Source organism: Symphalangus syndactylus, chromosome 14, assembly GCF_028878055.3.
Source record: "Symphalangus syndactylus isolate Jambi chromosome 14, NHGRI_mSymSyn1-v2.1_pri, whole genome shotgun sequence".
Lineage (NCBI taxonomy): Eukaryota > Metazoa > Chordata > Mammalia > Primates > Hylobatidae > Symphalangus > Symphalangus syndactylus.
The window spans coordinates 97,318,741-97,346,370 of record NC_072436.2 but is presented as its reverse complement, the minus strand read 5'-3'; the positions used below and the strand labels follow the sequence as shown (position 1 = coordinate 97,346,370).

At 38.2% G+C, this 27,630-nt stretch overlaps 2 protein-coding genes across 2 annotated transcripts in view; one reads left to right on the top strand and one right to left on the bottom strand.

Moving 5' to 3' along the window:
- PLEKHH2 (pleckstrin homology, MyTH4 and FERM domain containing H2) overlaps positions 1 to 27,630 on the top strand; it is a 130,793-nt gene that overhangs the window by 8,059 nt on the left and 95,104 nt on the right. The window lies entirely within an intron of this gene.
- C1GALT1C1L (C1GALT1 specific chaperone 1 like) lies at positions 25,547 to 26,824 on the bottom strand. The gene has a single exon (XM_055242827.1). It carries the CDS (start codon positions 26,715 to 26,717, stop codon positions 25,770 to 25,772), a length of 948 nt encoding a protein of 315 aa, XP_055098802.1. The 5' UTR covers positions 26,718 to 26,824; the 3' UTR covers positions 25,547 to 25,769.

The following is a 27,630-nucleotide window of genomic DNA, read 5'->3' as shown; positions in this document are numbered from 1 at the left end:
GTATGTGTATAAAACCAATAGATTTGTTCATTTATTCATTCAACAAATATTCTTTGAGGGCTAATTATGTGTTAGACACCATTCTTAATACTACAGTTACATATATGAACAAGACAACCCATGTTCCTATTTCCAGGGAATTTGAATTCTAGATCTGTGCTGTCCAAAACAGTAGCCACTAGCCACATGTGGATGTTCAACACTTCAAATAAGGCTAGTTCAAATTGAGGTGTGCTGTAAAAGTAAAATAAATATAGGATTTCAAAGTTTTAGCATGAAAGAAAGAATGTAAAATATCTCCGCAATAATTTTTATATTGATTATATGTTGAAATGATATTGTGGATATTGGGTTAAATAGGCAATATTAAAATTAATTTTACCCACTTCTTTTTACTTTTTAAACATGCGTATTAGAAAATTTAAAATTACACCTGTGGCTCGTATTATATTTCTATTGGACAGCACTGTCTGGATGAATGGATGAATGATATTAGTGGTTATTCAGAACTGATCAGAAGAACTTACAGGTGGCTTCTGAAACACTAGTCTGCATAATCCTTTCGGGATACAGACCGGTACATGTATCATATCTCCAAAAAAGGTATTAAATCTTCTTTCATTGCTAGCCAAGAATCTCTTAGTGTAGAATTATTATAATAACATTCAGCAAAACATCATTCAGTCTAAACTTGCATATACATCATCTCAAACTTTTGGGCTTTAACATCTTTTAGGTGGAAGACTAAAGTTATCCTTACTCACTTTGGGTCAAGGATGACTCAGTAATCAATCAGTCAATCAATCCTGAACTTCAGTGTGCTTTATTTATTGATATTACATCAAAATTATAAAAATTATAGCTTATAAAATCCCAGTTTGAGTATCTCCAAGTTGGAGAAGTTTTTTCTAACGTAACTTAGTGACACATCTTTATCTTTTGCTCTTCTCTCAATGAAAATCATTTTCCATGTTGTGCTATGATTTATCCGGTATTTTCCAACAACCCCAACTGCTCCATACAGTGATTTTTGTCAAGATCCACCAATTGTGTCCTCATTACTAAACCTCATAGACACTTCCCAGTTGTTGCCTAAGCCTCTCAGCAGTTGACACTGTTGACCACAGGATCCCTCTCAAAATTTTCCTACTTTTCTTGACTTCTGTACTTGTTTGGCTTCCTTATGGACTAAATAGAAGATATTAGCTTATTTGGGTTGCAATTAGTTGACCTTTAAATTCTAAATTTTATGGCAACATTTGTTCTGTTCTTTAGAAAGCATGTTGCAGCAAGTTTCTCAATGAGTGCCCATTTTTAAAATAATAAAAGTGTTGTTATCTCCAGTAATTTCTCTATAAGTAAAATAGCTTTTTTATTATTAATTTTTGTGCTATTAGATTAAGTGTTTTCTTTGTCAGTGAATGAACATTGATAGGAATATTATTTCAGAATTGCTGTTCTAGTTGTGGTTTCTTTTTCTTTAATTTTCTTCTTTCTTTTTTTTTTTGTCTGTATTTTGTATCTGTGACATAAATTCTTTGGCAGATCTAAGAGATGGAATTATTCTGATGTGTTTTACACATTGGAAAGTAGATAAATGTGCCAAGTTACTCATGGCTTCCCAATAAATATATTCAACACAAAAATATGAATAAGGATTTTCACAATATTTTCTGTTATATTCCATTATGAATATTTTTTGCAGGTTTAAAAATTTCTTTTGGTCTCCATCCATGTTTTAATGAAAATATCTAATATTTATTGATTTATTATGTGTAGGATAAGCACTGTATAGGTATGGTATGATTTATTTAATTCTTACAACAACTTGTGAAGTAATACATTTTATTGTGCTCATTTTATAGATTAGGAAACTGATGCTTACTATGCTAAGAAATCTTCTAAGTGCTTTAAATATATAAACTTTTAAATCCTTATAACTATCCTATAAGGTAGTTACTAATATTATCCACATTTACAGAAGAGGAAACTTAGGCATAGAAAAGTTATTTAACTTGACTGAATTCACACTAAAAAGTGAGTAATGGAGCCAAGATTCAAACCCAGGCATTCTGTCTTTTTAAGCCTGAAGGCTTAGCTATCAGCCTATATGGCCTTTCTAATTTTCACCTTGCTTGCCTTCTCTGATCTATCTATCCACTCATCCATTCTGTCCTCTATTCAGCCATGCAACATAAAAATCCACTTCTGCTTGGGGGCAGCTACCTGTGTGTGTATGTATGCATGTAGTAATAACAATTTACATAACATTATGTATTTTTCAAAGCAAACCCTATGGCATTGCTTCTAAGTGCCAACTCGAGTCAAATGTTGCATTCCAGAGACTGGTCTGGTCCTATCCATCTCTTTGGTTTTGTGTTAGCACCAGTCAGCCCCAGGGCTTCTCCCTAATAGTGCTCTATACCTTCCCCCTAAATGGATGCAGGCCCAAGGCTGAAGATTCTTGAGAGAATACTAATTTGGTTCTTTAGCTCTTTGCTCGGAATTGTGGCCAACTTCTCTTTCCTGCAACAGTTCTAGTTCTTAGTTCCATTTTATTGGTTATGGCTATAGGAAGCTGACTCTAGGGGCCAAATATGGTTCCTAATTCTTTACTGCAACCATCAACTAGTTTAAACACCACAGTAACCCTATGAGGTGATTGTTATCCTCAATCTAGAGAATTAACATTAAGGCTGAGAGTAATTGAGTAGCAAGCCCAATATCACACAGCTAACAAAAAGCAGAGCTGCCATTAGACTGTAGATCTTTCAGACTTGTGATGCAGCTAATAGAGCATCTGGCACATAGAAGTAACTCAATATTATTTTCCTGTGTCTTTCTGGTTTTTTTTTTTTTTTTTTTTTTTTTTTTTTTTTTTTTTTTGAGACAGAGTCTTGCTCTGCTGCCCAGGCTGGAGTGCAGTGGCATGATCTCAGCTCACTGCAACCTCTGCCTCCCAGATTCAAGTGATTCTTCTGCCTCAGCCTAACGAGTAGCTGGGACTACAGGCACATACCACCACGCCTGGCTAATTTTTGTATTTTTAGTAGAGACAGGGTTTTACCATATTGGCTAGGATGGTCTCGAACTCCTGACCTTGTGATCCGCCCGCCTCGGCCTCCCAAAGTGCTGGGATTACAGGCGTGAGCTGCCGTGCCCGGCTTTTTTTCCTGTGTCTTTCTGAATGGACACACTGGTTAAGTGAACAGGGGAGGTGACCTAAATGTAATTACATTTGTGTGTGTGTGTGTGTGTGTGTGTGTGTGTGTGACGGGGTCTCACTCTGTTGCCCAGGCTGGAGTGCAGTGGTGCAATCTTGGTTCACTGCAACCTTCACCTCCTGGATTCAAGTGATTCTCCCACCTCAGCCTCCCAAGTAGCTGGCATTACAGGCATGGGCCACCACATCTGGCTAATTTTGTATTTTGGGTAGAGACGGGGTTTCACCATGTTGACCAGGCTGGTCTTGAACTCCTGACCTCAAGTGATCCACTCATCTCGGCCTCCCAAAGTGCTGGGATTACAGGCGTGAGTTACCATGCCTGGCCTTAAATGTAATTACATATTGATAGCAGATGTATTTCTGAATTTTTTAAGGAAAAATATGTGAGATGGTCTAGGTGTTTTTATGATTAGAGATGAATTTCAATTATATATGCCCTATATTTTTGGAGATGAAGTTGGAGAATACATGGGATCTTTTAGAAAAGTTGTTTTGCACCTATTTTTTTTTTCATCACAGTTTCCAAGTAACTTAGAATATTGAAGCTTGTGAAGAAAAAGGCCTTATTGAAGTCTTGGGCAAGTGCTGCTGTAAGTGGGAGAGGTCTTCAGAGGAATTTAAGGAATGGTGTTGGAAATATCCCTAGTATGCCAAATATAAACTTTTCAGGGAAGCTGAGATTTAAGTAGTTTTCCTACTTTACAATATTACTAGTTAGTTTCTGAGTCAGGGAGGGAAAAAGGAAAGTTTCTTTGTAAGTTGAAGTGAAATGTTATTTCCTATGAGTTAGATTTTCAGTGAAAAAGAAAGGGAGAAAAATATGAAGAATTTTCCCTTTGGACATCAGCATTGCTCGCATAACCTCATGCTACCTCTACCTGATGTGGCATTGCCATCTGGAATTTCCTGCCACTTGGCATTTCTTTTGTGAATGTGATCCCCTTGAAGCAGACTTGGATTGCCTCATAGGAATAAGGAGTCCTTGGACAGCATAGCATATGCTTTTACCCAACAATCCAGTACAATATCATGATTAACCTATTTAAATTGTACATTCCCTCAGTTACTCTACTGGCTTGCCTAATGTTTCACAGTGTCTAATGGAAATTCTACATATACTAACAATGGGACTGTACAGGCTAATTTAAATGTCACATATTTGGTTACTGGTTGAAGATATTATTTATTATAACAACATCAAATAATGTTTGGTGGTAGAATCTTTCATGGGGTCTGTGGGGGAAAAGTCAGGAAGAGAGACACGTGGCACGAACTGCTGTCCACATCAGTGGTGTGAAGGTCCTAAAGGATTCCACCTAAATTAACCAATCCATTAAACAAATTTATTTGTATACAATCCCTTTAACAATGGGAGCCTCTGTGAGTATACAGGCTCAGCAGCAAATTTCCCTCTGCCACTTGCTGCTAAGTTCACTTTGGCTACAGAGGGTACTTCTGTAGTAGTAAATTAAGCACTAGGCTTAGAATTTGCTGCTTCATTTTGTTATTACATAATTGGCCTGTTCATAAAATACTTATTTTTGTTTAAAGCTTGATATGGGACAATAGATCATTTCAGGTTTGTTGGTTTTTTTTCCATTTTTTTTTTTTGAGATGGAGTTTTGCTTTGTTGCCCAGGCTGGAGTGCAGTGGTGCCTTCTGCCCCCTGGGTTCAAGTGATCTTCCTGCCTCAGCCTCCCGAGTAGCTGGGATTACAGGTGTGCACCACCATGCCTGGCTAATTTTTGTATTTTTAGTAGAGATGGGGTTTCACCATGTTGGCCAGGCTGGTCTCAAACTCCTGACCTTAACTGATCTGCCCGCCTCGGCCTCCCAAAGTGCTGGGATTACAGTCATGAGCCACTGTGCCCGGCCATTTCAGGTTTCTTTTACTGACTTAATATAGATTGGCTATGGAATTGACCCAAGGTTTACATTATAGTCTATATTGTGAAAGTAAAAACTTACATGAATATTGTCTGCATTGCTTTTTTGAGTATTTTGCAAAGTTATTGTCCAGCTTGAATGATTATATTAATAGAAACAAATAATCACTCAAAAGCAAAGCATTACCTTTCTTCTATTCTTTTTTCTTTTTTCTTTTTTTTTTGAGACAAAGTCTCACTCTGCTGCCCAAGCTGGTGTGCAGTGGTGCGATCTCAACTCACTGCAACCTCCACCTCCCGAGTTCAAGTGATTCTCCTGCCTCAGCCTCCCAAGTAGCTGCGACTACAGGCATGCACCACCATGCATGGCTAATTTTTTGTAGTTTTAGTAGAGACGGGGTTTCACTATGTTGGCCAGGCTGGTCTCGAACTCCTGACCTTGTGATCTGCCCACCTCGGGCTCCCAAAGTGCTGGGATTACAGGCATGAGCCACCGCTCCTGGCCAGCATTACCTTCATACTACTCTTATATTTAAACTGGTTTTAAAATAATCTAAGTTTTATTGGATATACCTAATGTATATTTACATTAATGCAATTGAAGTGTTCAGAATTTATAATCTGTAATATAGATTGTGAAAATGTAGTGATTACCCTTTATCAAAGTTTATCCTCACAACATAATTTTTTGGAGTTAAAATCTTTTCATTCATTCATTTATTTATTCATTCATTCATTTTGTTCAGCAAACATTGAGTTTCTGTTATGTGTATTCATTATGCCTGCCTCAAACATTGTTGTATTTTTAGTAGAGATAGGGTTTCACTATCTTGGCCAAGCTGGTGTCGAACTCCTGACCTTGTGATCCACCTGCCTCGGCCTCCCAAAGTGCTGGGATTACAGTCATGAGCCACCGCACCCAGCCCTCAAATTTCAAATTTAGCTGCTCTTGGTTATATCTCTATCCCTTTGTTTCTTTCTGTGATAAGTTCCCTGATAACATGTAACTTAGCATTGTTCCTATTATGAATGTTATGCTTTTAAGTTACAGATAAAAGATTCCTAGGCTGAACGAATAGCAGACAAAGGACAGAAATCAAGACAAATGCTTTTCAGCTAAGATTTTTGTGTTTTTTTTTTTTTTTTTTTTTTTGTATTTGGGACTCTGATTTTCATATAGTTCTGTATAACTATACACTGTGTGCATCTGGCTTATAAATTCTATAGCACCTGTGGTTCAACTAAAAGGGCCTTAGGGAATCAGAACATGGAGACTGAAATCCTAGCCATGTACAAGGCATATTCATTCTGAACATCAATTTCCTAATCTCTGTAATGGGAATAACAATTCCTGTCTCATACCATAGCTGTGAAATAATGTATTTGAAAGTTCCTGGTTCCTAAACACTAATTTGAATTTTTAAAAAGTTATCTTCTGTTCCCTGAATTATCTTTCTTTCTTCTAGGATTATTTTCCTGTTTTTATGTTTGTAATTACTTTTCAGGTTGCAAACTTTTCTCAAATGTCTGATGATTTTTAGTGGTCTATTTACATTTAAGAATAGGACACCTGCAAAGTAAACTGACAATTATGTATAAATGGTCAGTTGCTGGTTAGCAGTCAATCTTTTCTTTAGCGTGAGAGGGTGGGAGAGTATCTGCTGGGCGGTGAGGTCATAGATGCCATAGCTGTTGGACTAGTGCACTCCAATTCATTTATTCAATTTTGTAAGAGAATAACTTTTCAATTTTTTTAGCAGGAACTAAATGCTTAGCTGCTGACATTTGGCAGATGGGTTTAAGAGAGAAGGTTTCAAGGAATTAATTGACTCTAAGGGCCACAGATTTTCCATTAATACCTACTGTTTTCAGTCTGACATGTCACTCCGCCTCTAGGTCTTTACAGGTCTCTGCAGAGCACTTGGCCCTTAGAAGGAGGAGCTCAAGCCTTATTTTCCAAGCCTTATTCTAGGCTATGCTATCCAGAATTCTGCTACACTAAAAATAGGGGGACTAATTGACTGTATGCATATTTCATGGTAAGCTGGCCCTTCACCCCCAACCTCCTTTCTCCCACTTGGCTCCTAAAATGCTAGCAGCCCTACCCTTTATTCTACAGGACGAGTAGAAGTCTCTAGGGACTCCATGAGTCCAGGAGGAAAGAAATAGTGATGCTGACATCAGTAGTTCCCCAACAGGGAGCCCAGCCAGAACTCCCAAGGTTAGGTTTCCTGGTCAACAAACCCCACGTATGTGCCGAAATTTCTAGTTGGCTTTTTAGTCCTTCACCCTTAAACCTACATAGCAATAGCACATCGTGGGTGACCAGACATCTGAAGAAAGCCTCTAACACGAAAGACAGGGCACAATCAGAAAAAAACCAGCGTTGCCTATGTGGGGAAAAGTAAGCAAAACAAAATGAGCAAAACTCTATCATTTAATATTCTCAGAGAGAAAGGAAAGGACAGTGCATCCATGAAACAGGGAATATTCAGAGAATAAATAAGGGCTCTTAGAAAACCAAAAACATGGTAGAAAAAATGGAAAACCTAAGAACAGGGTTGAAATATAAACTAAGGGAAAGTTCCTGGGAAGTAAAGCAAAACATTAAGGAGATGGAAAACAGGAGAGAAAAGATGAGAAATTTAAAGGTCCAGTTCAATATGTCCAAGTAATAGGAAGACTGGAGGGAAGAAAAGAAATGAAACAATACAAGAAAGTTTCCTAGAATTGAAGCATACAAGATTCCAAGTTGAAAGTGTCTACCAAGAACCTACCATAACAGATTAACATAATTTCCACCTCAAGGTACATCATAATGAACGTTTAGAATATAGAGATCAAAGAAAAGATTCTGCAAGATTTCAGAGGAAAAAACAGTTCACATACAAAGCATCCGGAATTGAAATGGCTTCAGACCTTTCAAAAGCACCACTAGAAATTAGAAGATAATGAAACAATGTCTTCAAAATTCTAAAGGAAAATTATATCAAACCCAGAATTCTGCACTGAGGCCAATTATGAATTTTATCTGAAGGTAGAATAAAGATATTTTGAAGACATTCAAGGTCCCATGTAACTTCTCTGAGGACTCTCCAGAAGGAGTGCTTTATTAAAAGGAGGAAGTAAACCAAGAATGAGGAAGGCATGGGATATAGGAAACAAGAGATTCTACATGGGAGAAAGTTGAGGGGTCTCCCCAAGAAGTCAGCTGTGCCCAGGCAGAGAGGGGAGCCAATTGAGGCTGGCACAGGTCAGTTCTGGGAGTGGCTTAAAAAGATGAAATTTGTAGAAAACCAGATGTGAAAAAACATTTTGAGAGGCAATTTAGACAGTGGTGGGAATTTGGAGTTGAATTATTGATTCATTCATTAGAAGCTGAATAGAAGACATTTAACTCTAGGAAAAAAAAGACAGGAAAGGAAAAAGTAAACATAGTTCTTTTACATGGTTTTACATGGTTCAGCTCTGAATATCACACATAGTTACAATAATACTAATTCTGAGTAATGATTTAACCAAAGGTAAGATATAAACACATTGGGAGAATGGGAGATAGAAAGTGTATTTGTCTGGATGGATGGCAAGGAGAACAGAGGCTAAATCCTCATTTTTCATTAAGTGAGTGAACAGGAGATCGCTAAACTAAAAAAGTCAAAAGAAACAGAAGCATGTTACTTAAAACATGAAGGCAATATTAAAAGAATTGGCTAAAAGGGTACATTTACTTTTATTAATAAACCTTTTGGAATTAGTTGACATTTTATGTTATTTATTTATTTATTTATTTATTGAGATGGAGTCTCGCTCTGTTGCCAGGCTGGAGTGCAGTGGCAAGATCTCGGCTCACTGCAACCTCCACCTCCCTGGTTCAAGCGAGTCTCCTGCCTCAGCCTCCCGAGTAGCTGGGACTACAGGTGTGCACCACCACATCCAGCTAATTTTTTTGTATTTTTAGTAGAGATGAGGTTTCCCCGTGTTGGCCAGGATGGTCTCAATCTCTTGATCTTGTGATCTGCCTGCCTCGGCCTCCCAAAGTGCTGGGATAACAGGCGTGAGCCACCGTGCCGGGACTTCTTTATGTTATTTAATAAGGCTTTGAGGAACATAAAAACAAACACAAAGTAAATCCAGTTGTGAAGTAAATGGGCTTGTTTAGTTTTCTCAAGGGAAATCTTAATAGGATGTTTCCATGGAAATCATTATCTAAACAAAATAACAATTTATTGTGAGTTTTCAGAATGTGTCAGAAAGAATCGAACCTATTTGCTGCATATATTTTGATGTTAGATGTGCTTGGGATCAGGATTGTTGTATCTTCTTGATGAATTGCTCCATTTATAATTATTGATTCTCTTTATTGCTAGTTTTGTCTGGTTTTAATATTGTTTTAAATTAATATTTGGGTCCATTTTTCTATCTCTTTAATTTCGACCTCATAGTGAAATGTTTTACATATGCTTTTTGGTTTTTTGAGACAAGGACTGGCTCTACCACCCAGGCTGGAGTGCAGTGGTGTGATCTCAGCTCACTGCAACCTCTGCCTCCCCAATCTCAAGCTATCCTCCTACCTCAGCCTCTTGAGTAGCTGGGACTACAGATGCGTACCACCATGCCCAGCTAATTTTTGTGCTTTTTTTTTTTTTTTGGTAGAGATGGGAATTTGCCATGTTGGCTAGTCTGGTCTCGAACTCGTGAGCTCAAGCCATCTGCCTGCCTTGGCTTCGCAAAGTACTGAGATCACAGGCGTGAGCTACCGTGCCCGGAAAAATATGCTCTTTTAAACAGTGTGTAGCTAGATTTCTTTATCCAACTATGGAAATAGTATCTTTAAATATATCTGAAATCATAATAAATGCATTCTATTTTCTGTATGCCACGTTGATCAAGTTTTCTTTATCTCTACCTGTTTCCATCCTTCTTCCCTCTTGGCGTTTTTGGAAGCTCTAGATTGAATTTCTTTCTTTTCTTTTCTTTTTTTTTTTTTTTTTGAGGCAGAGCCTTGCTGTTTGCCCAGGCTGGAGTGCAGTGACGGGCAATCTTGGCTCACTGCAGCCTCCACCTCCTGGATATAAGATCGGCATACTCAAAACAAAAAACAAAAACAAACCACATTTCTTTATGCCAATAGCAACTGACTTAAAAAAAAGCATAATAAAGATTAAAACAGCAATCAGAATAGCAACAAAATTTATACCAGTCTAGGAATCAACAAAGATGATGACTTTTTTTTTTTTTTGAGATGGAGCCTCGCTCTGTCACACAGGCTGGAGTGCAGTGGCGCGATCTCGGCTCACTGCAAGCTTCGCCTCCCGGGTTCACGCCATTCTCCTGCCTCAGCCTCCCGGGTAGCTGGGACTACAGTTGCCCACCACCATGCCCGGCTAATTTTTTGTATTTTTAGTAGAGATGGGGTTTCACCATGTTAGCCAGGATGGTCTGGATCTCCTGACCTCGTGATCCGCCCGCCTCGGCCTCCCAAAGTGCTGGGATTACAAGCGTGAGCCACCGCGCCCGGCCAGATGATGATTTTTATACACTGAATTTCTATTCTTTAAGTGTAACCACTTAAAACTCATAACTCCTTAATTTTTTTCTTTTCTTTTTTTTTTTTTCTTTTTTTTGTTTAATGGCTAGCATTGGCTGGCACAGTGGCTCATGTCTATAATCCCAGTGCTTTGGAAGGCCGAGGTGGGAGGATCGCTTGAGGCCAAGAGTTCAAGACCAGCTTGGGCAATATAGTAAGACCCCCCCCCCCACCGCCATCTCTACCAAAAAATTAAAAAATAGGCCGGGCGTGGTGGCTCATGCCTGTAATCCCAGCACTTTGGGAGGCTGAGGTGGGCAGATCACTTGAGGTCAGGAGTTTGAGACCAGCCTGGACAACATGGAGAAACCCCGTCTCTACTAAAAATACAAAAATTAGTTGGGCGCAGTGGCACACACCAGCAGTCCCAGCTACTCAGGAGGCTGAGGCGGGGGAATTGCTTGAACCTGGGAGATGGAGGTTGCAGTGAGCCAGCCGAGATCGTGCCACTGCACTCCAGCCTGGGCAACAGAGTGAGACTCCATCTCAAAAAAATTAAAATAAAGAAATCAAAATTAGCCAGGTGTGGTGTGCACACCTGTAGCCCCAGCTACTCGGGAGGCTGAGGCAAGAGGATCGCCTGAGCCCTTAAGTTCCAGGGGCTGCAGTGCTACAATGATGCCTGGGCTAAAAAAAAAAAAAAGGCCCGCACAAATACTTTATAACAGAATAGAACTTGAAACTGGAATGTGGCAAGGAAATGTTGAGGATAATTAAAAACAACAAAAAAATCTCTGTATAGGATAGTGTAGTGGTGGGGGATTTGGTGAAGGAAAGGTTAGGAAATCAAGAGCAGTGGAGAGCAGAGTATCAAAACCAGGAACTGCTGAAAGTCTTACAATAGCTGGGATTGATTTTTCTTTAGATAACACTTTAGAAACTAGGCATTTTCTGGAACACAAACCAGCACCTTCAATTTAAACTTTCATGAAGCTCTTAAAATTTAGGTAATTATATGTCTTTGATGGACAATGGAAGATGCTAAATGTTATGTAAATCCATTAGAAACCACAGAATGGAAAAATGGCAGGCAACCAGAAAGACTTCAGATGGCCCACCTTGTTCTAGAGAAAGAACTAGTGGTTTTTCCAACATTATCACAAAACGACCTACTTTGAAAGCCTAAGGTGGTGTGGGGATGGGTTGGAAATCACACTTGGGGTAGGATGATTATTACAACTGAATGAGATTTTTCGTCTTGGAGAGTAATTCAGCCCTCAACAACTCCTGGAGCTCTGCAACAGCAGCAGACTTTTAATTTGTAATATTAGATGCATTTTCATGAAAAGAAAAAAATACACATTCTTTGTTCAGAAAAATCTTTCTTCTAAGGTTAACTTACCATTGTGCCATTAATACTTCATCATCTATTTAATCTGGAATGTAACTTGGTGATTTTTTTTTTTGAGATATTGTTTCACTGTATTGCCCAGGCTGGAGTGCAGTGGCATGATCTCGGCTCACTGCAATCTCCACCTCCTAGGTTCAAGTGATTCTTATGCCTCAGCCTCCCGAGTAGCTGGGACTATAGGCGTGTGCCACCATGCCGGCTAATTTTTGTATTTTTGGTAGAGATGGGATTTTGCCATGTTGGCCAGGCTGGTCTCGAACTCCTGACCTCAAGTGATCTGCCCGCCTCAGTGTCCCAAAGTGCTGTGATTACAGGCATGAGTCACCGTGCCCAGCCTATCTTAACAATTTAAATGGACATTTTTTTTTGCCTCAAAACAAAGCAAATCTGTGTAATACATTTATTTTTGGTATATGTTTGTACAGTTTGTGGAATGGAAAGTTAGGAAAAGCTCTGTACTTTTTATGAGTATAATTCTTGAAGCTGAGACACTGAATTTCTCCATTTCACATCCAAGGACTGAGAGCTAAGGGAAGATATTCCTAGAAGCTGCATGTCAAAATGAGAGTGGCTTCCAGTGGAATGATGGCCAGATAGATCAGAGGATTATCTTTACAGATCTACACATAACAGGGTAACCCTGGGGTTTAGTTATCTATTGCTGCATTAAAAACTACCTCAAAACTTAGCAGCTTTATTGATTTAGCCATTCCATGATGTATACATATTTGAAAACATCACGTTGTACACAATAAATATATACAATTTTTGTCCATTAAAGAAAACCTTAGTGGGCTGGGTGCAGTGGCTCATGCCCATAATCTCAGCACTTTGGGAGGCTGAGGCGGGTGGATCACCTGAAGCCAGGAGTTCGAGACCAGCCTGGCCTACATGGTGAAACCCTGTTTCTACTAAAAATACAAAAAATTAGCCAGGCATGGTGGCAAGTACTTGTAATCCCAGCTACTTGGGAGGCTGAGGCAGAAGAATCACTTGAGCCTGAGAGGCGGAGGTTGCAGTGAGCCGAGATCGCGCCATTGCACTCTAGCCTGGGCAACAAGAGTGAAACTCCGTGTCAAAAAACAAACAAAACAAAACAAAACAAAAGAACCTTAGTGGCTTCAATTAACAATCATTTTATTTGTTCATGATTCTGTTGGTGGTTCTTTTACTCTGTTTGGCATTGAATGGGATCACTCATGTGACTGCATTCAGTTGGCAAATCAGCTGGAGGATGGACTCACTGCGGGTGCTCGGATAGCTGGGTCTGGATATCCCAGATGATTTCACTTGGATGTCTAGGTCTCCTGGCCTCCCATCTCAGCCTTCCTAGTAGTTGGGATTACAGGTGCTTCCAAGTAGTTGGGATTACAGGTGCACGCCGCCACACCTTGATTTCACTCACATATCTGATGCCTCAGCTGGGAGTGGTGAAACAGCTGGAAACTATCTGAGCCATCCTACTAAGCCGCTCCCAAGGTAGCCAGATCTTTTTCCGTGGTGATTCAGGGCTCCAAGAAAAAGCAAGTGGAAGCTGCAAATCTCTTCAGGCCCAGTCTCAAAAGGTACAAAGCATTCTAACAACCAAAGCCCATCACAGGGTGGCCCAGTGTTAAGGGAAGGGGAAATCCTTTATCTCTTGATGGAGGACATCCCATGGAAAAAGAGCACATGGGATAGGAGTTACTGGATCACCTTCTGATTGTCTAGCATAAACTTGTTTCTGTCTATTGAGAAATTGAATTATTTTCATCTTTTAAGTTTCACATGTAGTGCACCATGCAGATCTGTCTGTACTTCAAGAAGGTGGACCTACCTCTGCAGAAGATGATCTCTAAATGTATTCCCAGTATCTGCAGGATTGATAGATACTGGGCAGACTGGTGTAGGGTGGGGCAGATAATTATTTATATTACCTGTGTGTCTTAAAATTTTAAGGGTAAACACTAAGTTTTGCCCTCCTTCCGTATCTACAATTGTGCCTACACTTTAAATTATAACACATACATATATAAATTGTCCTTGCAGAATGTAAAGTTAACACAATATCATTTTCTGTCTTCTGAACAGTGATCTTCACATTATTCAACTACCCACTGAATATTTCTTCATCTTCCTTTGTATTATTATCTTGAGCTTTCATTTTTAAAAATAAAACATATAGGCCTTAGGCAATTATTCTGCATTATACAGGGAGTGTACTTTTATCTTTCAGCATAATTGTGCTATTCCTATTTACTCACTTGTTTTCTTATGCTCCTTCCCATTACTTTGAAGTCTCTGCATGTCTCTTAAGTCTGGTAATTTATATTTTTCACGCTTGTATGTATTAAATGATACATGAATTCTTTGTACCATTTTTCATGTTATGAGCTCTCTTCTACTGGGTTCAGAGTATAGTTTACTTCATCTGTATTAGTTATCTATTGCTGTATTAACAAATGACTCCAAAATTTCGTGGCTTAAAACAACTATAAACATTTATTATCTTGCACAGTTTTTATGGATTAGAAATTTGGGAGCGACTTAGCTTATGTTTCTGATGAGGTTGCAGTCAAAATGTTGGCCTGGGATATAGTAATCTGAAGGCTTGACTGGAGCTCGAGGGTTCACTTTCAATGGTTCACCAAAATGGTTGTTGGGTATTGGCTGTTGGTAGGAAGCCTCAGTCCCTAAGTGTATGGATGTCTCCACAGGACTGCTTGAGGGTTCTCACAACATGGTGGCTGGCTTCCCCCAGAGCAAGTCATCCAAGAGAATGCTAGGTGGAAGATGCAGTGCGTTTTATGACCTACTCTCAGAAGTCATACTTCATCATTTCCACAATATCCTGTTGGGTGCAAAGGTCAGCCCTATGTTGTGAAGGAAGCAACTACACATGGGTGTGATTACCAGAAGGTGAGGATCGTTGAGAGCCATTTAGAGGCTGGCTACTGAACCATCTATTGAGTTTTTTCTCTTTCAGAGACTATGTATTTCTAAATTTTCAAGACTTTTTTTCTTTTCTTTTCTTTTTTTTTTTTTTTTGAAGCAGAGTCTCACTCTGTTGCCTAGGCCTGAGTGCAGTGACTTGATCTCATCTCACTGCAGCCTTGACCTCCTGGGCTGAAGCGATCCTCCCACCTCAGTCTCCTGAGTAGCTGGGAATACAGGTGTGTGCCACCATGCCTGGCTAATTTTTGTGTGTGTATATATATATATAGATATATATATATTTTTGGTAGAATATAGGTTTTTGTCATGTTGCCCAGGCTGGTCTCAAGCTCCTGGGCTCAAGCCATCTGTCTGCCTGCCTTAGCCTCCCAAAGTGCTGGGATTACAGGCGTGAGCCACCAAGCCTGGCGAAGACTTTAAACTGGTTTATTTTCCCGCCTGCTTGTTCTTGTTTAACACCTTCCTGCTGTTTTTCTTCTTTTTATTTTCAATTCTTGTCCTTCAAAAAATAGATGTTATTCTCATTTGATCTCTTTGATAATCCTAAACATAAGAAATCTGAAGTCTTTCACATGGTGTTATCATTTTTATTTTACCAGACTAAAGTGGTCTTTTGACCATTGATATTGTTATCTGTCTTTCTTAGTTTTCTTTGTATGTTTTGGAATTTGGGGTTGCAAGGCACTTTTTTTTTTTTTTTTTTGAGACAGAGTCTCACTGCATTGGAGTGCAGTGGCGTGATCTGGGCTCACTAGCAACCTCTGCCTCCCAGGTTCAAGTGATTCTCCTGCTTCAGCCTCCCAAGTAGCTGGGACTACAGGCACGTGCCATCATGCCCGGGTAAATTTTGTATTTTTAGTAGAGACAGTGTTTCACCCTGTTGGCCAGGCTGATGTCGAACTCCTGACCTCAAGTGATCCGCCCGCCTTGGCCTCCCAAAGTGCTGGGATTACAGGTGTGAGCCACTGTGCCTGGCCTGCAAGGTACTTTTTAAAAAAAATTTTTGGTCACGTTAATTGAGTACATATGTAAAAGTCACCCTTTTGGGTGTTTAGTTCGAAGAGTTTTGGCAAATATATACAATTCCGTAACCACTACCACAATCAACATAAACATTATTTCCATCACCTCAGAAATTTCCCTCCTGCGCCTTTATAGTCTGTCTTCTTCTCAAACTCTAAGTCCTGGCAATCACTGATATAGTTTCTGGACCTTTAGTTTTGCCTATTTTAGAGCATCATATAGTATGACATAAGGTGTGTAGTTTTTAGTGAATGGCCTCTATCATTTAGAATGCTTTTGAGTTCACCAGTGTTGTCTGTATCCCTAGTTTGTTCCTGTTTATTGTAGAGTAGTATTCCATTGTACGGGTGTACCATGATGTGTTTATCCATTCACTAGTTGATGGTCATTTGGGTTGTTTCCAGTTTTGGCAATTATGAATACAGCTGCTATAAACTTTCACATACAGGTGTTTGTATGTATATGTCTTTATTTCTCTTAAGTAAACACCTAGGAGTAGGGTTCTAGGTCTATGGTAAACAGATGTTTAACTTAAGAAACTGCCGAACTGTTTCTAAGGAGACTGTACCATTTTGCATTCCTACCAGCAATGCTTGAGTGTTCTACTTGCTCTGCAGTTTTACCACCATTTGGCATATTCAATCTTTGTAATTTTAGTCATATTAATAGATGTGTAGCTGTATTTCATTTTAGTTCTAATTTACATGTCTCTAATGACTAATGATGTTGACCGTCTTTTTATGTACTTAACTTGCCATCCGTATTTATTTTTTGGTAAAGTGTCTGTCTAAATCCTTTTAGCATTTTTTTAAAATGGGGCTATTTGTATTCTTGAATTGTAAAAATTCTTTATATATTCTGGATATAAGTCTTTTATCAGACATGTTTTGCACTAATTTTTCTAGTGCGTGGCTTATCATTTCATTTTTCTTAATAGTGTGTTTTGAAAAACAGACACTTAAAATGGGTATAAAGTCCATTTTACCAATTTTTTTGGTTCATGCTTTTAGTATCCTTTCTGAAAAATCTTTGCCTAACACAAAATTACAAGGATTTTTTTCTAGTGTGGAAAAGGAACGTGGTTTTTGTATATGATGCAAGATAATGGTTAAAGGAAATTTCTTCATGTAGCTATTTCTTCTAGTATCATTTGTTGAAAAGCCTCTGTCCTCTCTCCTTTTAATTACCTGGACATCTTTTCATACTCACTAGGATGGCTGTAGTCAAAGAGATAGACAATAATAACAGGCATTATATGAAAAAATTGAAGGTCTCATACATTGCTGGTGGAAATGTAAAATTGTGCAGCCACTGTGGAAAACAGTTGGGTAGTTCTTCAAAAAGTTAAATATAGAGTTATTATATGACCCAGAAGTTCTACTCCTAAATATATACCTAAGAAAATGGACAAGTCCACACAAAAACTTTTACATGAATGTTCATAGCACCATTATTTATAATAGTCAAAAAGTGAAACAACGCAAAAGCTCGTCAACTAACTGATGAATGGATAAACACAATTTGGTATATCCGTATAGTGGAATATCATTCAGGCATAAAAAAAAATGAAGTACTAACATATGCTACAGCATGGATGGACCTTGAAAACATTGTGCTAAGTGAAAGAAGCCAGACACAGAAGGTCACATGTTATAGGAATCCATTCATATGAAATATTCAGAATAGGCAAAATCATGGAAACAAAGTAGATTAGTGGTTGCAAAGGGCTATTGGGAGAGTGCAATGGGGAATTACTGCTAATAGGTACAGGCTTTCTGTTTGAGGTGATGAAACTGTTCTGGAATTAAATGATGCTAATAGTTCCACAACTCTGTAAATATAGTAAAAAAACTCTGTGAATATAGTAAAAAATTAACACTTTAAAGTGGTTAATTTTGTGGCATGTGAATTACTTCTCAATTTTTTTTTTTTTTTTTTTTTTGAAACGGAGTCTCGCTCTGTCACCCAGCCTGGAGTGCAATGGCGCGATCTCGGCTCACTGTAAGCTCTGCCTCCTGGGTTCACGCCATTCTCCTGCCTCAGCCTCCCAAGTAGCTGGGACTACAGGCGCCCGCCACGACGCCTGGCTAATTTTTTTTTGTATTTTTAGTAGAGACGGGGTTTCACCATGTTAGCCAGGATGGTCTCGATCTCCTGACCTCGTGATCCGCCCACCTTGGCCTCCCAAAGTGCTGGGACTACAGGCGTGAGCCACCGCACCTGGCCTCAATTTTTTAAAAAGTTTGGAAAAATGGAAAAATACTGCCTGTTCTTTAACAAAACTACTATTAGCATTCTTTTTTGTTGTTGTTGTTTTTTGAGATGAAGTCTGGCTCTGTCACCCAGGCTGGAATGCAGTGGTACGATCTCAGCTCACTGCAACCTCTGCCACCCGGGTTCAAGTGATTCTCCTGCCTAAGCCTCCCAAGTAGCTGGGATTACATGCTCCCACCACCACTCCTGGCTAATTTTTGTGTTTTAATAGAGACAAGGTTTTACCATGTTGGCCAGATTGGTCTCGAATTCCTGACCTCAGGTAATCCACTCACCTTGGCCTCCCAAAGTGCTGGGAATATAGGCATGAGCTGTCGCACCCAGCCACATTCTTATTTTTTAAATGTACAACTTAAAATATATACACATAGATGTAAATAGTTTAAATAAACTTGTTTCATTAAATATTAGATCATTTATTATTATCATGTTCTGTGTCATCCCCTAGTCTCTGTATTCATAATCATAAGGAGCTCAGTAAATAAATACTGATGATTTACTGATCAGTTCCCTTACTATTAGACATAGAGGTTGCTTGTAGTTTTCCATTAGTTTAAACAACACTGCAAATGAACTTCTTGTGTATATAACATTTTTAAATAATTGCAATTCTTTCTTCTGGAAGTTTCTCTAAAGTACAATGAATGGGTCAGAGTAGAACTACAGGATTAAAACTTTTTGATTAAAGCCCAGCACAGTGGTACCTGTCTGTAGTCCCAGCTACTGGGAAGGCTGAGGAGGGAGGATCCCTTGAGCCCAGGAGTTTGAGACCAGCTTGGGCAACATAGTGAGACCCTATCCCCAAAACAACAACAATAATAAAACAACTCTTCAATTTGTGTTGCCACAGTTGTTACCCAAAGAGTTAATTAGCTTTGAGTCTGGCCAATTCCCTTGATACCCATCCCTGATATTATGCACAAAGGTGGGGGAAGGGAAAAGGTGGTAACTGCTCTCTAACTTGAGAGAACTCTGGATGATCAAGGAGTAGTGAATGGTCAGCTGGTTGAGCTAAGCAGCAGTGCAGCAGAGAGCTCCAGGAATAGTCCGTTACTTGAACTTCCAAGGGCTTCTCAGTCCTCTTTGGTTGACTGAGGCCCCTGCTTGGCCAAAGTTGAAGTTCATGGAGTTCCAGCAATCTGTTAACTTCCTTGAGAGACTAGACACTGGTTCAAATACCCAGACTCAAAGTAATCACCATACAAGCAGAGGCTATGAAAAGACAGTATACAAAAAATACTAGTAGCCAATAAACATGGAAAAAGGTATTCAGCCTCACTCATATATAAAGAAATGCAAAGCAAAACAATGCGGGAATGACTGCCAATGGGTACAGGGTTTTTTTCGGGGGAGGGTGATAGAAATGTTCTGGAATTAGCAGTGATGGTTGCACAACTCTGTGAATATACTAAAAACCACTGAATTACACTGTTTTAAAAGGTGAATTTTATAGCATGTATATTATATCTCAACTTTAAATAGTGGGAAAAAATAAATTAACCAAAAGACATTAACAAAATGATATAAGACTTAAAGGAATATAATGAATCATAATTAGAAAAAAATCAGAAATGAGGTGATAGAACTCAACAAAGAATTAAAGTAGAAAAAGATATTTTATAAACTAACACTAAAGTGGAAGGAACAGAAGAATGGATAAACGCAACACATAATGCTTTAATGAGAAATGAAGGTGAAAAGGAAGAAACTTTTTTTTTTTTGAGATGGAGTCTCACTCTGTTGCCCAGGCTAGAGTGCAGTGGTGTGATCTCAGCCCACTGCAAGCTCTGCCTCCTGGGTTTGAGTGACTCTCATGTCTCAGCCTCCCAGAAACTTTTAAACATCAAAATGAGGAAAGATAAAAAGGATTTGAAACAATGACTAGTATTGAAGATAAGCAAAGAAGCTACAATATACAGATAAAAGAAGCCCCTGAAGAAAACAAGGGAATGAAACAAATGCAAACAGTGTAATTCAAGAAACGTTTACAGAAACTTAAAAAAGCAAAATATTGCATATTGAAATAGTGGATCATGTGGCTGAGAACGTCAACCTAGATTGACCTACTTCAAGGCATATTTTCGTCAAAATACTGGATGTTAAAGAAAAAGAAAACATTCTTTAGGTATTTAGGCAAAAACAAAAACATGACCTTTATATCATTAGGAGAATAAAATTATGTTGTTACACTGATAGTAATGTTTATGCCAGAAGAACATGGAATACTATGTTTCAGATATCAAGGAAAGCACATATGATCCAAGGATTTTGTGTTAAGCAGAACTGGCTTTCAAGTATAAAGGGCATAGCAAGCAGCTATTAGCAATTAAAGAACTCAGAAAATATTGTTCCCAGGAGTTTTCCCTAAGAAATTTAGAGAATGAGGTTCAGACAACTAGAGTAACTAGGGAGATTGTAGTATGTGATGGCTATGTGATCTGACAATGAAGATAGAGTAAACCGATAAAAATTGAAAAAAATTGATTGCATATTTTAAAGTATATTTCTGAACCCTATTTTGTTCTTTTCATCTGTCTGTTTTTATACAAATATCATTCTCTTGACTACTATTGCAATTTTATAAGTCTTGATGTCAGGTATTATAAATGTTCTAATTTTGTTATTTTTTTCTAAGTTGCTTAGGCTATTCTAGGTCCTGTGCATTTCTATACAAATTTCAGATTCTTCTTCTTAATTTGTGCAGAAAGGCCTGCTAGGATTTTGATTAAGACTGGGTGGAATCTATAGGTCAATTGGAGGAGAACTGACAATAATATTGAGTCTTCTGACTCATAGTTTAACTCTGCATTTATTTAGCTCTTCTTTAATTTTCCTCATCAGTATATTGTGGTTTTCAGCATATAAATATTGTGCTTATTTTGTTAGATTCAAACCTAAGTATTTTATGGTCTTGATGCTTTTGTAAATGCTACTGTTTTTTAAATTCTAATTTCAATTATTTATTGCTCTTATTTTTTTTAACTTTTTTTTTTTTTTTTTTTTGAGACAAAGTGTTGCTCTTGTTCCCCAGGCTGGAGTGTGGTGGTGTAATCTCGGCTCACTGCAACCTCTGCCTCCTGGGTTCAAGTGATTCTCCTGCCTCTGCCCCCCACCGAGTAGCTGGGATTACAGGCACCTGCCACGACGCCCGGCTAATTTTTGTATTTTTAGTAGAGACCGGGTTTTACCATGTTGGCCAGGCTGGTCTAGAACTAACTCCTGACCTCAGGTGATCCACCCACCTCGGCCTCCCAAAGTGCTGGGATAATTTTTGTATTTTTAGTAGAGACCGGGTTTTACCATGTTGGCCAGGCTGGTCTAGAACTCCTGACCTCAGGTTATCCACCCACCTCAGCCTCCCAAAGTGCTGGGATTACAGGCATGAGCCACCAAGCCCGGCCATTTATTGCTCTTATATAGAAATACAACAGATTTTTGTATATTGACCTTGTATCCTATGACCTTAATAAACTCATTTATTAGTTCTTTTGTAGATTATTTCGGACTTTATGTGTAGATACTCATGTCATCTGTGAATAAATACGGCTTTACTTCTTCCTTTCCAGTATATATGTTTTCTATGTTTCTTTCTTGGCTATTACATTGGCTAGCACCTGCAGTAAAATCTTGAGTAGAAGTGGTAAAACGACATTCTTGTGGGGGAAAGCATTCAGTCTTTCCCATTAAGTATGATGTTATAGGTTTTTTTGTAGACACCTTTTATTAGGTATCAGAAATTCCTTATATTCTTAGTTTGTTAAGAGATTTTTATTGTGAATGGATGTTGAATTTTGTCAGATGATTTTTCTTCATCTATCGAAATGATATTTCTTTTCTAGCCACTTGACATGGTGAACTACATTGGTTTATTTTTCAAATGTTAAAACAACCTTGCATTCCTAGGATAAACCCCACTTAGTCATGACATATTATCTTTATTGTGTATATTTGGATTGGATTTGCTGAATTTTGTAAAGATTTTTGCATCTGTATTCACAAGGATATTCGTCTAATCTTTTTCTGGTTTTGGCAATACTGGCCTTATAAAATGTGTTAGGAAGCATTCCCTTCTTTTACATTCTGGAAGAGTTTTTGTTGAGTTTCTATTTATTCTTCTATACATTTTTGGGTAGAATTCACAAGTGAAACCATCTAGTCCTGGAGTTTCCTCTGTGGGAAAGTTTTTAACTACAAGTGTGATTTATTTCATAGACATTGGGCTATTAAGCTAACTTATTTCTTCTTAAATGAGCTTTGCTATTTTGTCCAATTTATGGGCAAGAAGTAGTTCATAATATTGTTATCTCATTAGCATCTGTGGGGTCTGTGGTGATGTCTCCCGTTACATTACTGATATTGATAATTTGTGTCTTTTTTCTTTTTTGCTTTATTAGTCTGGTTAGAGAGTTATCAATTGTATTGATATTTTTAAAGAACCAGCTTTTGGTTTTATTGATTTTTCTCTATTTTTATGTTTTTAATTTTATTCATTTCTTCTCTAATCTTTATTATTAGTTTTTAAATTTCTATTGGCTTTAGCTTTAATTTGCTCTTCCTAATAAGTTTAATTCATTCAGACGCTTGCATTCCAGCTTATGCCCTCACTTCTCCACAGTGCAGCTGGAATCACAAAAGTCACTAATGACCTCCTAATTAGCAGTGGCATCATCACCAGTTGTTGCTTAGTTAGATGCCACTTCAGCATTTGAACCCTTTTTCTGTGTACATTCATATATAGCCTCTCTAATTTCACAGGTTATTTGAAAATCTTCCTCTTGATTTTCTACTCATTCCCTCTAAGTGAGCAGAATTACCTTTGATTGACTATTGCCTACTATTTCTAATGCAAGGTTCTAACACCCATTTTTTTTTCCTCCCTGCCATTATTCTCTTACTTTTTTCAGCTCCATAAAACTCCCTCTGGTGCCTCATCATGTATGATACAAACTACTTTATCCATAATCCTGTCACCTAGATATAGATAGACAACTCCTTGTCCTTGGTTTATATAATTCCATAAAAACAGGCGCACATAAATTTTTTAACAAAAATTTGATTGCAACATTCATTACTGCTTTGCAGTCCCTTTTCCCTCAATATATCATTTATGTATAATATCATTCTATATATAATTTACACTTATTTTTAAATATGTCATTTACATCTTTTCATATATATTTAAAACTTTTTATTAGAGAGATTTTCAAACATACAAAAGTAAGCAGAATGTTATAATGGACCCTCCTGTACACATCACCCAGCTTTCATGGTTGTCAACTCAGGGCCAATCCTGTTTCATCTGCACCCTGACCTACTTCTTTCCTCCTATGTTATATTGAGACAAGTCCCAAATATATCATTTCCTCCATCCATATAAATTTGTAATGACTGTATGGTATCTAACTGTATGGATGTACCATTATTTATATATTTAGATAATCCTGTTTTTGGACATTTGTGACTTTTAGTTTTATCATTCAAATTATAACACTACAACTGCTACCATAATATTTTTAAATAAATGAGATACCACCAGCTTTTCACATTGCTTGAATTTATTTTCTTATGTTTATCCCTATAATATCCTGTAAAGTAGTCAGAACAGGTTATATTATCCACATTTTATACACAAGAATTTTAGAGTCCAGTGGCAAACTATTGGTAAGTAGTAGAGTTTCCTAACTTAAAATTATTCATAAAAATAACACATATATGGTAGAAATAGGCTGCTTAAAAAATTTCTATGTAAATATTCATTGAGCACCTATTAAGTATTAGATACTATGTTGGATGCTTTTCTGTTTATAAATGCTGTGAAATAAGTGTTGTATCATTTTACAGGTAGGGAGCGGAGACTCAGATAAGTTAAATAATATACCCATCATCAGATAGCTAGTATTGGAATCTGGGTTCCAATTTAGGTCTTGCCTTTAAGTTCAGTATTCTTTCCAGTTTTCCCTATATTAATATTTCAAGGATTACCTCCTTTTCATTAAGAAAGCAAGTAACTTGTGAGCTTGATTCTGCCTTCAAGCAACTTTACAATGTAGTTGGGAAGATAGTACAAGATAGGAAGTCAGTGCCATAGGAGCAGAAAAAAAGTTATTTGGCAGTGGTAAAAATAATGATACTGTCCATATATGCATGGTACTTTAGGCATGACAGAGAGCTTTGTCATTTCATCAATAATTTGTAATATATTAAATACCTACTATGTAGAAAGACCTGTATTAGTTATGTAACAGTGAAGCAAGCTGACTTTTGTCCTTCCTGTTATCACTAGAAACTAAACATTTGAGAAGGAGAAATCAGACAAGATATTTGCATAGTTCTCTTAAGAAAACTATTTTTTTCACTAGCAAACTATTTTTTTCACTGTGCATTCTTCTGTTTCTCCTGGCAATCCTGACAGTATTCAAAATCCAGGCTAAGTAAGGCTCCAGAAAAACCAAATTTCCCTGAAAATAGAATATAGTTATATTGTAGAAGTGACAATTGTCAGCATATTGCCAGTGGTGGAAGAATGTGGTGTTGGCATGTGTTTGCTAGTTGGTTTTTGGTTTAGGGAATATTCTAGAGACATCCAAAAGACATAATGCTTGTCCAGCTGCTTCTATATAGTGCCATAGTCTAAACAAGTAATTCAACAAAATGCTTTGAAACCACAATACTTGCTCATTAAACATTTGAAATATTTTCACAGAAATTAAATATGAGGTACTGGGAATGTACTTGCACAGTTATTTACATATCCAAATATTTGAAACCTCTTCCAGAATCTAGATCCCTGTAATAAACTGCCTTTTAAAATGCTGCCATGGGGCTGGGTGTGGTGGGTCATGCCTGTTATCTCAGCACTTTGGGAGGCTGAGGGGGGTGGATCACCTGAAGTCAGGAGTTCAAGACCAGCCTGACCAATATGGTGAAATGGCGTCTCTACTAAAAATTTAAAAATTAGCTGGGTGTGGTGGTGTGTACCTGTAGTCCCAGCTACTCAGGAGGCTGAGACAGGAGAATCACTTGAACCCGGGAGGCGGAGATTGCAGTGAGCCAAAATTGTGCCACTGCACTCCAGCCTGGGTGACAAAGCAAGACTCCATTTCAAAAAAAAAAACGCTGCCATGTGGACAGGCAGTTAAATATGTGGCCATACATGGTGATGACAAATGTTCTACACCTTTATTATCCAGTAGAAATATGTAAGCTACATGTGTAACTTAAAATATTCTAATAGACACATTAATCAAATTAAAAAGCAGGTGAAATTAATTTTAATAGTATATTTTATTTAATGCAAAATATCCAAAACATTATTTCAATGTGGAGTCAATATGAAATATTACGAGATGTTTTACATCTTCATCCTGTTTTCTAATAATATATGAATTATTGAATGAAGTATGTATTTTACACTTACACTGTATCAGAATTTGGAGTAGCCACATTTCAAGTGCTCTTGGACAGCACAGGTCTATTATTCTCCAGCCCTCAGTCATTTTCTGAACCAACTGGAGGCAAGAAAACGAGTGTGTCATTGAAATAGTGTCCAAATGCCCTAAGCCGGTACAGGCCATACATCATTACTTCCATCTTTTGGGGGGTCAGTCCATTGAAAGTAATAGCCATATCTGAACAGCAGCCTTCTACTACTTGCTGAGGGTTATTAGACAATGCCTCTTCAATAAGCTGTGCGATTGGTTTTGTATTAAATACATCTCTTCCTTCATAATCCTCTGCATTTTCTGCATGAACTCCTGCATATTTCAGGCATATTGCCAGCTGCTTATCTTCAGATACCTTCCAAATCACACTTTGATCTGCACAGGTCTCAGAGTTATCGAGAAGTCTGTTAAGTCTTTTCATCGACTCTCTACTTAAGACAATCCCTCCTTCCACAGTCACGTATTCGAGGTCTCCAGATACAACAGCGTGGCCCAGATAGAGTGGTTGGGATGCATCCCTTGTAAACAAAAGGTACTTTAAATTTTCAATGACAGCAAATGTAGTGGGAAGTGCAAGAAAGAACCAGTTGTAGTTGTCGCCATACTTTTCAAAGACGTATTTGTAAGTGGTCCTCATCTGTACCCACCTGTCATTGCTTTCTATATTGAACAAATTATCATTTTTAGTATCGTAGAGCTCTGCTTTGTCACAATGTTTGGTCCAGGTCTCTTTCAGTACAGCCCAGTAACTCTCATCTTCGGATTCTCCAAAGATGATACAGAAAACACGAATACTTTTACTGAGTTCCACGAGTATCACTTTTGAAGTGTTTATGAAATCATTCCTGTTAGGTGGACGGAGGTGATGGTGCTCGTGGAATTGAGTTTGACCTCTGTGTCGAATGTGAATTTGGCCAAACATAGTTATCAAAACCCAGGAAATGCTCCCAAGCAACATACCCTTAAAAAATGATGTCCCACTAGCGGAAACCATTTTCCAGGCGTTAGGACAGTACGCCAGGATCAAAGGCAGCCTGGGACCGGGTCCCGGGGTCCCGCGCCTTCCAGAGCTGGCGGCCGCGCTCCCGATTGGGCCACTCTAGCTGCGGGAGGGCGCTTCTCGGTGGCGTAGAGAAGGGGGCGGGGCAGGAGCCGGACGCTGCGGCCACTGCGGGTGGGGTCCGTGCTGTTGCGGGTGAGAGGTATACCAGGAGTTCTGCACGCCTGGCCTTCCAACCAACAATAAATTTGAAAATGAGCAGAGATTAGTCACAGACGGCTCTAAAGTAGGCCAGACATCAGCACTGAGCCAAAAAGAATAAAATTGAGTTTTACCTCACGATTCGTGTGTTCAGCCCCAGGTACAACACATCCCGTATGGTGATAAGCATGGGGTCCTTCTTAAGGCTTTTAAAATTCTCCTTATAATATTCGTTTTAGTATTTGTGTGTCTGTGTGTTTAATCAAAGAATCTCTTCTATACTCTCTCCATCAGTCTGTAAGAATGTAAAACTACCCAGAGTTTTTACTTAAACGTAGCACCTACGGAGTTCATGAGAACACACCACTTCCTTGATGTCATTATGACTTTTTGATCAACCCGTCAAATAGGACATTTGAAGCCTTTCTTTCCTCTTAGATTTATTTTCTTGTTCTTAATATATGTTAATCAGTAATTTTTAATTTACAATCCACTGAAGAAAATTCTATTGATGAATACTCTTGACGTATATATATAGTCCTTGTATTAAAAGTATCAAAACTCTGGCATTTTGATCAACTTTTAAATATTCAAAGAGCCTTTAATGTGCTAACTGTATTTAACTCATCTCCAGTTAACTACTTTAAAATATCCAAACTGATGATGACATTATGAGATTTTTAAAGCCTTTTTCAGAAAGCCTTAT

Excerpts from the sequence above, each read along its gene's own strand:
- C1GALT1C1L (XM_055242827.1), bottom strand. The coding sequence starts at position 26,717 with ATGGTTTCCGCTAGTGGGACATCATTTTTTAAGGGTATGTTGCTTGGG.